This window comes from Rhinoderma darwinii, chromosome 1, assembly GCF_050947455.1.
Source record: "Rhinoderma darwinii isolate aRhiDar2 chromosome 1, aRhiDar2.hap1, whole genome shotgun sequence".
NCBI classification, from domain to species: domain Eukaryota; kingdom Metazoa; phylum Chordata; class Amphibia; order Anura; family Rhinodermatidae; genus Rhinoderma; species Rhinoderma darwinii.
Window position 1 is genome coordinate 92114661 of NC_134687.1, and position 12302 is coordinate 92126962.

The 12302-nt window shown below is 41.1% G+C and overlaps 1 protein-coding gene across 2 annotated transcripts; it reads right to left on the reverse strand.

Moving 5' to 3' along the window:
- Positions 1–683: 683 nt before the first annotated feature.
- Positions 684–9535, reverse strand: CDKN2AIP (CDKN2A interacting protein). 2 transcript variants are annotated; one of them, XM_075860206.1, is made up of 3 exons: positions 9141–9535; positions 5342–5472; positions 684–2499 (listed from the first exon to the last, which is right to left on the reverse strand). In XM_075860206.1, exons 1-3 carry the CDS (start codon positions 9395–9397, stop codon positions 1814–1816), a joined length of 1074 nt encoding a protein of 357 aa, XP_075716321.1. In that variant the 5' UTR covers positions 9398–9535; the 3' UTR covers positions 684–1813. The 2 variants fall into 2 exon arrangements, with proteins under 2 accessions (XP_075716321.1, XP_075716322.1); XM_075860207.1 differs by having other exon boundaries at positions 2406–2499; positions 5373–5472.
- Between the last annotated feature and the right edge of the window lie 2767 nt (positions 9536–12302).

Genomic DNA, 12302 nt, shown 5'->3' on the forward strand with positions numbered 1-12302 from the left:
AATTTAGATACATATCTCCAAAGGGAGCAGAAGCTCCCCAGGACAACCTATCCGGAGGACAGGAAACCTGAAACGGAGGTGTGGAGGGGGTGTGAGCCTTTTTATCTCGCTCATGACAGCACCCATGTGGTCTCCTCGCATGGGTGCTGTCATGAGCAATGATAAAAACCCCTTTATGCAAGTTTCAAAAATTGCAGCCGATTTCTGGCCCGGTTTTTAAGTCAAACACAGGAGTAGATACAAAATAGAGAAGTCTTTCCTTCAGCCAAAGCCAGAAGTTTATCAAAAAGGAAGTATAAATACTACTCCTCACTTTTGTATCCACACCTGGCTTTGTCTACGGCTCTGTTCACACCTGCGTCGGAAGTTAAAAATTCCGTCATACTTGACTGGACAAATAGTGCTGCATTCAGAGCTATTTTTACATCAAAACAACAAACACCATGGCAGAACCTGACAGACCTATTTATAAGTCAATGGGGTCCGTCAGGCTCTGTTAGTATAGGTCATATGATGGATCCGACTCTGCATCCTTGTTTATGTATAAACAAAAAACAGGTTGCAGATGTGAACAAGGCCAAAAACTGTATGTGTGAATCCAGCCGTAAGACTTAAATCAAATATTACCCTGTTAGGTGGAACCAATCTACTTAAAATTAAGTAAAAAATATAAAACATACATGCCGCTATGAAAGTCACTTTTAATTATGTCAAATCTGTAATTGTCATGAAACAGACTAAAATATAAACGGTTAATGAAAAATAGTTATTCTTAAAGAGGCTGTCACCAGTTTATAAGTGCCCTATCTCCTACCTAAGGTGATAGGTGCTGTAATGTAGATACGTTTTTTGTTTACTTTTATTTTTGACTAGAGTTATGACTATTTTTAGTTTTATGTCAATTTCTTCTAAATGCCCAACTGGGCATTTTTTTTTACTTTAGAGCAAGTGGGCGTTGTAAAGAGAAGTGTATGACGCTGACCAACCAGCGTCATACACTTCTCTTTATTCATGTTCAGCTGTACTTCTAGCACAGTGTGATCTCGCGAGATCACGCTGTGCTGTGACTTAGTCCCTCATTAACTTTACTGGAGCATCGGGAGAACGAAAAGACATCGCCTCCTGGCTGGCTGTCAACTGAACATGAATGAAGATAAGTGTATGATACTGATTGGTCAGCGTCATACATTTCTCCTTACAACGCCCACTTGCTCTAAAGTAAACTAACACCCAGTTGGGCATTTAGAAGAAATTAGCATAAAATGAAATATAGTCATAACTCCATAAAAAATAAGTTAAAAAAAACAAAACTTATCTATGTTAGAGCACCTATCACCTTAGGTAGTAGATAGGGCACTTATAAACTGGTGACAGAGCCTCTTTAATCATAGCCCCAATGATATCTAACAAGGAACATCTAAAAAGATCCAATAAATATGAAAACAAAAATCAAATCAATTTCATGTAACTTTCTGATGTTCTTCTGTAGAGAAAACAATATTGACAAGATGTAACAAACTTTAGGGGATTGCCACATGTCAAATAATTAATTATAAAATAACATTAAAATCAAATCAATGTTTTCATTCATGTAAAACCGCAAAAGTAAAAAAAAACAACCTAGGTAGTAAAGAAACAACAAAAACAGAAAAAAAAACTGCTTCCAAGTTCTGTAGCAAAACACTCCAGTTAAGATTGGTAACACTTTACCTATTAAAACTCATGAAAAAAAAAAACAAATATTTGATAAACATAACATTTAATGTATAAGGTATGAGGCATCTATTTTGTATTTATAGTCCAAACAAAGATGTTAGATTAGATCGCGGGGGTTTCTCACGGCAGGGGGCAAGTTTGGGCAGCGCGATTCCTCATCCAGTAGTGCCAAGTCTTCAACCTCCTGACCACAGTATTTCCTCCTGCATATTTTTACCACTACTTTCTTCTTCAGGAAAACTTTTATTGCCTCCCTAGAAGCCACAGCTTTTGCATTTTCTTTTGTTTTGCCACAGCCCATGCCAAGATAAACACCTTGGCATCTCAGTTCACACACAATGTTTTCCTGAGTGGTCTTATTTTGTGGCAAATCTGCCAAATCCTTCAGAGGCACAAAATCAATGTCCAGTATAGAGCTTAAAGACTCAACAGAAGAGCTCAGAACCTCCGTATGGTTGAGATTGGGACTGAAACCACCTGAAGACACCAGTTTCCAAGCTACTCTCTTGTATAGTCTGTTAAAGAAAGACTGTCGGCTCTTGACGTCCTCAGAAGTCAGTCTGCGAGTAGCTTTCCCTGTATTAGCTGGTGACTGGACTTTTGCGGCCGGGCGAGAGACACTATTACTTTTGCATTCCTGATCATCAGTTTCACAATATCCTGCATCTGTCCTTGGTGCTTCATCTTCAGCGACATTTGAGCTTTGCTGGTAGTTGGCCTCTGAATTTCTCCTGTTTCCATCAGTAGATCGCTGCTTCTTAGAGGGCTCATCTTCTACCCCTTCTGCATAAAAAAATAAAAAAAATAAAAAATTATATTACCACTTCTGTATATCAATTCTGGGAGGACTTAGAAAATACTATAGTATTAAAACCAATGAGAGCATGAAATATATGGTTGTGTCCTGTCCTCCAGATCAATCTACATCACTATTTTGTTTTCCACAGGGTATTATTGAGTGCTCTCCACCCGATATCCAACTAAACATACACAACCAACTCAGCCGATTATGCATGTTAATTCAATAGGGGAGTGGGGGGCCGTTCTGGCGCCAGCTTATGTCTGGCAGAACCAAGGATCGGGCATTTAAATTCAACATGCCTTATCCTTGTTTCTGAATGGCAACAGCCAGGATCCTGACAATATTTCTCTAATGTGTTTGGGCAAGCTTTAAGCCTTTAGTGACCAGCCTATTTTAGACCTTAATGACCAAGCTATTTTTTACGTTTTTCCATCGTCTCATTCAAAGAGCTATAACTTTTTTTTATTTTTGCGTCGACATAGCCGTATGAGGTCTTGTTTTTTGCGGGATAAGTTATAATCATCTTGGGGTACATAGAATTTATTGATTAACTTTTTTTGGGGGGGGGGGGGGGGATAGAAAAAACCTGCAATTTCGCGACACTTTTTTGCGCCCTAAATTTATGCCGTTTACGTGTGGTATAAATAACACAATAACTTTATTCAGCGGGTTGTTACGATTGCAACGATACCAAATTTGTATAGATTTTGTATGTTTTACTACTTTTACACAGTAAAAACCTTTTTTTTTTTTCAAAATTATTTGTTTTTGTGTCTCCATATTTGAAGAGCCATAACTTTATTTTTTCGCCGATGCAGTTGTACGAGGGCTTTTTTTTTGTGGGACGACTTGTACTTTTTATTGGTACCATTTTGGAGTAGATGTGACTTTGTGATCACTTTATCACATTTTTTTTAAAGGCAGGATTCAAAGAAAACAGCAATTTTTGCATTGTTTTTTATTTTATTTTTTACAACGTTCACCGTGCGGGTTAAATGACGTAATAACTTTATAGTCGGGGTCATTACGAACGCGGCGATACCAAATATGTGTAACTTTATTTTATTTTTTAATAAAGCAGTTTGTAAGGGGAAAAAGTGGGTTTTTAATTTTTTTTTTTTTTTGCTCTTCATTAAAAACTTTTTTACTAGTCCCACTAGGGGACTTTACCATGCGATCGTCCAATCGCATTTATAATACACTAAAATACTTCTGTATTGCAATGTATTATGCCTGTCCGTGTAAAACGGACAGGCATCTGCGAGGCCATGCCTCTGTTATGACCTAGCAGGCATACACTACAGGCAGACCTGGGGGCCTTTATTGGGCACCCTGGCTGCCATAGAAGACACAGACACCCGGTGATCAGAGGCAAGGTGCCGGTGGGATGTGAGGGAGCTCCCTCCCTCTATCCAGAACCACTCAGATGTGGCGCTCGCTACGGATATCGATCTCACCCGTTAGATCAGGGATGCCCCTTCCTTCAGCTACCTCTGGCAGCTGAGAGAAGGAGATTTAACAGCTCCCTGCTCTGTCCATTTATTCCGACACAGCGCCGTAAAAAGGCTACTGCATCGGAATAAAGCCCGTTAGTGGCCGAGAAAAAACACTATGGGGCGGTCACTAACGGGTTAAGATATATTCACAGGTCAGTCCCATCTGCAAAAAAAATTGATGTATGAATTATTGTGAAATAGACAAATACCTTCAGTTTGATCATTACACATACAATAGTATTTTGATGCAATTAAATCTTAAAAGTCATCTTGTGGGAAATAGAGCTTGGTTAGGGTAATTAGCAATAATGTCAGATTTCACAGGTCCTCAAGGGGATTTGTGGGAGGGTTTTCGTTGTTCAGGATCCTTGCCAGACAGTTCTTTCCATGTTTTGCACTGCTCTTTATAGAGTTCTCCTATGTATGGTGATTATATTCTTGCTTTATTGACACTGGAATGTCCTATCTCTCACTGTATTCTGTATGTTATGTGTACTACCCGAAGATATCTGCTTACTGTACTGCAAATTACTCATCTTGTAATTGGAACAGATTCTTCTTTGTTATCCTATATCTTGTTCCCCAAATGCACATGTTTGGTGGGGGGGGGGGGGGGGGGGGGGGGGGGAGGTGTGTTGGGGAAATTTGTGTTTTTTTGATGTACGGAAACTTCGTTAGGAAAAGTCAAATAAAAATTGCAAAAAACCCAAAATAAAAACACCTGGACAAGTGAGCAGTTAACCGAGCCAATATTTGCATTAAAGGGGTTGTACCAGAATAGACAATTATCACCGACCCACAGGATAGGTGATAATTGCCCGATTGCATGGGCCCCCCACCAATCATGAGAACGGGGGTCCCAAGTCCCCATTCTATCTCCAGACCTTCCCACAGAGAGAAGGAGCTTGAATGGAGCGGTGGACGAGTATGCGCTGTGGCTCCATTCAATGTCTATGGGACTAACAGAAACAACCGAGTCACAGGCTGCAACGGTCACACGGGACGAAACGTTATCCCAGGAGGCCAGACTGGGGAGCAGGGGAACGTCGCTACAGAAGACCCGTGGAGGGGAGTATAGTACAATTTTCCGTATTCCCATTTCTGCTTCCGCAGTGGCAAAATATGGCCAAATATATGCACCAAATTAAACACAATTTGGTGCAGACTTTCGGCCAGAATTCTCGGCGGAATTTGGGTGGGATTTGCTGTGGACACATCGGCAGCAAATTAAAAACATGCAAACATACCCTAAAGGTCTTATTTACCAAACATTGAAGCGATTAAACTTATAGTAAATTCCTAATGTTTACATCTATGTTCTGCTAACCATTGCTACTTGCAATCCCTCTTTTCTTCACCTTGGAAACCAGTTCATCGCGGGTTGTATGAATTGGAGCATCAGTCACCTTTATATTTTCTGCCATTTTAAGGACTCTATCCATAACTGGATGAGGATAACTATAAAAAAAAAAATATATATATACAAAAATATATTAACAGCTGCCATAGTGACTTCATTTCCATCTGTAAAACGTAAATAGAAACAATTTAAGAAAAACTTAGAGATATACAGTTTACTATGAAGACATACCCACTAAATGAAGTAGTGGGTATTTCTGGGTATTCCTTCCATGGCAGCTGGCCATACACATTAGGGTATGTGCACACGCTTACTAGAAAACGTCTGAAAATACGGAGCTGTTTTCAAAGGAAGACAGCTCCTGATTCTCAGCCGTTTTTTATTCAAACTCGCGTTTTTAGCTGCGTTTTACGGACGTTTGTGGAGCTGTTTTTCTATAGAGTTTACTGAAAAACGGCTCAAGAAGTGACTTGCACTTCTTTTTTGTGGACGTTTTTAACACGGCCGTTTTAAAAAAACGGCCGTGTAAAACAGCCCGTCGGAACAGAACGCCGTTTTTCCCATTGAAATAAATGGGCAGATGTTTGGAGGTGTTCTGCTTCCGATTTTTCAGCCCGAAAAACAAAACGGAAATGATATATACGTCCGTGAGACGGTCGTTGAAACAACGGCCGTCACACGGACGCATGTATTTCAATGGGGCCGTTCACATGGCCGTTGTTTCAATGGACCGTGTGAAGGGACAATTGAAAAATAGAACGTGTTCTATTTTCACGGATCCCTCAATAGTCTCAAGTCTATGAGGATACATGAAAACAGGACCCGCACAGTGGCAACTCGGACGGGAGGCTTCACATGTAGAGTAAATACAGAGTGTTACAGTAGCAGCAAAGTGGATGAGATTTGATCAAATCTCATCCATGCACTGCAGAAAAAAAAAACTGCAGAAAAGTAGTGTGGAATCTGATACATGTAAATTTTTCATGCAAACACGCTGCATTTTCTGCACGGAAATCCCAAAGTATTTACGCCAAGTGTGAACTTGTTTTGTTGCATTTTTAAAATGCTTTTTTTTTGTTTTGGTTGATAAACTCATGTCTCTCAATGAGAGTTCATTAACAAAAATGCATGTTAAAAACAAGGTTTGACCTCAGCCTTAAAGAGGCTCTGTCACCACATTATAAGTGGCCTATCTTGTACATAATGTGATTGGCGCTGTAATGTAGATTACAGCAGTATTTTTTATTTAAAAAACGATAATTTTTGATGGAGTTATGACCTATATTAGCTTTATGCTAATGAGTTTCTTCATGAACTGGCGTGTTTTACTTTTTGGCCAAGTGGGCGTTGTGGAGAGAAATGTATGACGCTGACCAATCAGCATCAAACACTTCTCTTCATTCATTTACACTACAGATAGGGATATAGCTATATCGCTATGTGCAGCCACATAAATACACTATAACATTACTGCAGTGTCCTGACGATGAATATACATTACCTCCAGCCAGGACGTGATGTGTATTCAGAATCCTGACCACTTCTCTGCACATCTGTGATTTACAGCACAGCGAGATCTCGTTGTGAATGACAGCTTACATCGTAATCTCGCAAGACTACGCCTGCTATGCTGTAAATCACAGAGAAGAGACGCTACAGAAGTGGTCAGGAGAAACTCACTAGCATAAAGCTAATATAGGTCATAACTCCTTTTTCTAAATAAAAACACTGCTGTAATCTACATTACAGCGCCGATCACATCATGTACAATATCGGGAATTTATAATCTGGTGACAGAGCCTCTAAGTCGTTTGACAGCCATCGTGATTGTTCACGTATAAGTTTAAAACAACGATTGGACAAACTGGTTGAAATCAACATTTTTGGGCAACTTCCTTATAGATTGCAAGCTTTTGTGAGCAGGGTCCTTACTCGTCTCGTTAGAATTGTTAGATTAGTTACTATGCAACGTATGATATTGCCTGTAGACATCCCCTCTGAATTGTAAAGTGCTTTTTTTGCTCTTTTTTTTTCTAATACTCATGGCCAGCTTCACAAAAAGGCCGCGTTCTGCACAGTAAGGCTCTGTCTACATCGGTCAAACAACTGTTCCGAAAAGCGCCATATGGACCAATGTGACATATTGGGTGGGGTCCATCGTATTCCTGCCGCTTTGATGGCAGAATTGCACTGCATGCTATGCTATTCTTGACAAACCTAAACTGAACCACCCAGACAAAAATCCCAATGCAATTGTGAACAGAAATGAAGGAAGGGTGTATTCAGACGTTGCGGTTGATACGCAGGGACTCTCTGGGCCAACTGTCCATTCTCCGTCAGGTGATTTATGTACAGAGCTACACTCCCGTAGAAGAAGTGCTTTTAGGAGAAAAAAAAAAAAAAACTCCATACATACAGCAACCGACACAATTAGGCCTCATGAACACGGCCGTACCCGTAATCACAGGCAGCGAATGAGGGCACGGCCTGCCACCCGCATTTTTGGCCCGTGCTCTTATATGAAGTATAAGCTCTTATATGTAGCCACTGGCATTACGAAAAAAAAAAGTCTAAATAAAATTCACGTTACCATGCCACGAGTGTGCCGAATACTATTTTTTCTATTTTCTAGACCAGGTCCACATTTTATCTATAGGGAAGAATTGGGTTGCAGTAATAAGGCCTCGTTCTGATCTGCGTTGGAGCCTCCGTTGCAGATTCGGCCGAGAATACCAGAAATAATAGCACGGCATGCTGCGCTATTTTTTCCGGTAAAACTACAGACACCTTGATGGAAACCCGATGGAACCCATTGACTTGAATGGAATCTGTCGGCCGCGGGTGGTGACATGGAATCACCACTTCCGGTTATTCTCTTGTTCTGCTGATGGAAAAGAGAAACTGAATGGCAAACGCTGGTGTGAACGAGGACTAAAGGGACAGGGAGTGGACAAATGACTGTAGACTTTAGGAGGCAGTTTCATTTTTTTCAGTACTTTGGCAATAAGAACTTAATATATATATTTTTCTCTGTTGCATGCGTACAAGATCATCCAGGGGCGTAATAGCAATGTGATGTAAATGTGGCAGCATTGCCAAGGTACAGAATGGTAACACAAAAATAAGAGAATTAGGCCTTATTCATATGGTGCGCGGCTGCGTGATTTTCGCGCAGCCGGCATCATTATGACACTGGTTTTATGTTGACAAACAGAAAAGCACGTGGTGCTTTTCTGTTTTTACTCATTCTTTTTACTGTTGCGCGAATCACGCGTGGCACCCGGAAGTGCTTCTGTATGCCGTGCACGATTTGCACGCATTGACTTCAATGGCTGCGTGCTGCGCGAAACACGGCTATATATAGGACATGCCGTGAGTTTTACGCAGTGCACATACGCTGCGTGAAATTCACTGACAGTCTGAACAGCCCCATTCACTAACATAGGTCCGTGCAACGCGCGTGATTTGCACGGACGTATAACACGTTCGTGTGAATAAGGTCTTAGTATCACAGCAATCACGTGACTCTGCCAATCCACTTTTATAGAAAGGAAACTCCAGGGTGAGATCATTTGTGTCTCAACTTCCGGCATCCACAATGGTTGTCGTGGTCGCCCCGTCCTGCAACAGTTGAATGTTTCGATATTCAATGGAAGCCGCAAGTGAAAGCAACACGTACACGAGATTTGTATTGTAAGGAAAGTAAAGCGGAGCAAGTGGAATCCTGCGCTCAGTCCCAGCAGGGCACAAGTCGCCTCACACTTACCGGCAGCCGGTGAACACATGGTTAGCCCACACCATGGAGTAGGCGAGCAGCCGGTCCAGGCCCTTGTGGTTGGACTCTAGAAGCGGCGGTCCATCTTCGTCCCCGCAGAAGTCACTCATATTCCTCAGGATGAACTCTCTCCGGTGCTGCCACAGCTTGTCCGACTCGCACTCCCCTCTCACACCCTCCACCCAGGCAGCCGTTTCTCGGTTCTGTCTGAGAAACTCGGAAACATCGTCTCCGCTCGCCATCCCCATTCAGGGAAATTGGCAGCGAAACAACACGGCTCTAAAGCCGCGTTAACTAGTCTCTATCGATACTGAGGAAAAACTCTAGAATCTCCCACCGCACCGTCAGAACTACGTCACCGCCCCTCATCGTTACGTCACCGTATTTCCGCTACCGCCACGTGACTGGAAGCTGATTCCGCGACGCCATCTTACAAATGGGCAAAAAAACACCACAAGAATTATTCATATTAATGTTTTTCAACGTCGGTCTAATCCATCAGTGAACTGCCAGGTAGATATTCTAGAGGTTTATGTAGAAAAACTAGAAAAATGGCACTAGCATTTTAACGACTATGTTCTCCAGGCACATGCAGGAACACGTTCTACTAATCTTGCCATGGTAACAAAACATACAATGCCAAAACTATGTAAACAACCCTTCTAATTTAACAGTTTGCCCATTTCTGCCTCACCCATTGTTAACAGGAAAATAAAATCCATACCTTCGATATTGGAAAAATACAAAATAGACTAGATTCAGAAAACAGTAGCGGCATAGATTGAGCCTATATAAAAATATAATGCACTTTTTTTTCCAGTAGGCATTTGCCCCATCATAAGTAGGTCATAGCATACCTTGCCGCTGTTGCAGCCATTTTTATTTTTATTTTTTTCCTCCCCGCCTGCAGAAAGCCATAACTTTTTTATTGACATAGGCGTATGAGGGCTTGTTTTTTGCGGGGCTTGTTGTAGTATTTAAAAGCCTCATATAATGTACTGGGAAAATAAAAAAAAAATAATTGTGGGATAGAATGGAAAAAAATAGTAATTCCTCTATTGTTTTTTGGGTTTAGTTTTTACTGCGTTTACCGTGCGGTAAAAACGACATGTTCATTTTATTCTGCGGGTCAATATGATTACGGCTCTACCAAAGTTTTATAGTTTGTTTATGATGTACTACTTTTCAAAGAAACAACAATTTGTTTAACCCCTTCCCGTCGTAAACAACTTTCAGATTTTCATTTTGGTTTTTCCTCCCCACATTCCAGAAGCCATAACGTCTTTATTTTTCCATCGATATAGTCCTATGAGGGCTTGATTTTTGCGGGACGAGTTGTAGGTTTTCGTAGCACCATTTATTTTGCTGTATAATGTACTAGGAAACGGGCAAAAAATTATTTGTGGGGTAGAAAATGAAAAAAACAGCGATTCCTCCACGTTTTTTTGCGCGCCGTTTTTACAGAATTCACTGTGCAATTAAAACATGTTAACTTTATTCTGTGGGTCAATACGATTACGGCGATACCAAATATATATCGTTTTTTCTATATTTTACTACTTTTACAAGTAAAAACCTAAGTGTAAAAAAGAAAATTTATTTTGTGTCGCCAAATTCTGAGAGCCATAACTTTTTTATTTTTCCGTCGATTAAGTAGTATAAGGGCTTATTTTTTGCGGAATAAACTGTAATTTTTAATAATACCATTTTGGTGTAAATGTGACGGTTTGATCACTTTTTATTTCATTTTTTATGGGAGATTAGGTGACCAAAAAATAGACATTCTGGCGTTTACATTTTTTTTTTTTTACGGCGTTCACCGTGCGGGTTAAATAATGATATATTGTAATATTTCAGACTTTTACGGACGCGGCGATAACAATTATGTTTATTTATTTAATTTTTTACTATGCTCTAGGGGGAAAATGGTTCTTTTTTAAACTTTTTTTAATTTTTTGTTTACACAAAAAAAAACTTTATTTAAAGAGGCTCTGTCACCAGATTTTGCAACCCCTATCTGCTATTGCAGCAGATAGGCGCTGCAATGTAGATAACAGTAACGTTTTTATTTTTAAAAAACGAGCATTTTTGGCCAAGTTATGACCATTTTTGTATTTATGCAAATGAGGCTTGCAAAAGTCCAAGTGGGTGTGTTTAAAGTAAAAGTCCAAGTGGGCGTGTATTATGTGCGTACATCGGGGCGTTTTTAATACTTTTACTAGCTGGGCGTTCTGATGAGAAGTATCATCCACTTCTCTTCAGAACGCCCAGCTTCTGCCTGATCACGCTGTGACGTCACTCACAGGTCCTGCATCGTGACGGCCACATCGGCACCAGAGGCTACAGTTGATTCTGCAGCATCATCAGCGTTTGCAGGTAAGTAGCTACATCGACTTACCTGCTAACGCCGATGCTGCTGCAGAATCAACTGAAGCCTCTGGTGCCGGTGTCCTCGCTCGTCTGACACGATGCAGGACCTGTGAGTGACGTCACAGCCTGATCTCTGGAGAACACGGCTGTGTCTGCACTGCCAGAAGCTGGGCGTTCTGAAGAGAAGTGGATGATACTTCTCATCAGAGCGCCCAGCTAGTAAAAGTATTAAAAACGCCCCGATGTACGCACATAATACACGCCCACTTGGACTTTTACTTTTAAACACACCCACTTGGACTTTTGCAAGCCTCATTTGCATAACTACAAAAATGGTCATAACTTGGCCAAAAATGCTCGTTTTTTAAAAATAAAAACGTTACTGTAATCTACATTGCAGCGCCTATCTGCTGCAATAGCAGATAGGGGTTGCAAAATCTGGTGACAGAGCCTCTTTAACTCATTTTTACTTTTTTTATTAGTCCCCCTAGGGGACTTCAACCAGCAATCGTTAGATCGCTTGCACGATATACTGCAATACTAATGTATTGCAGTATATTGTGATTCTGACAGGCACCTATTAAGCCCTGCCGGAGGCAAGGCTTAATAGGTGTACAAAGATGGCGGACCTGGGGGCGTTCATTAAGCTCCCAGGCAGCCATAGCAACCATCGCCCCCCCCCCCCGCGATTGCGTTGCGGGGGGCGCGATGAGCTGTTAGAGGGGGTCGCCCCCCTCTTCCTGACGATTTAAATGCTGCGGTTGGTCTTGACCGCAGCATTTA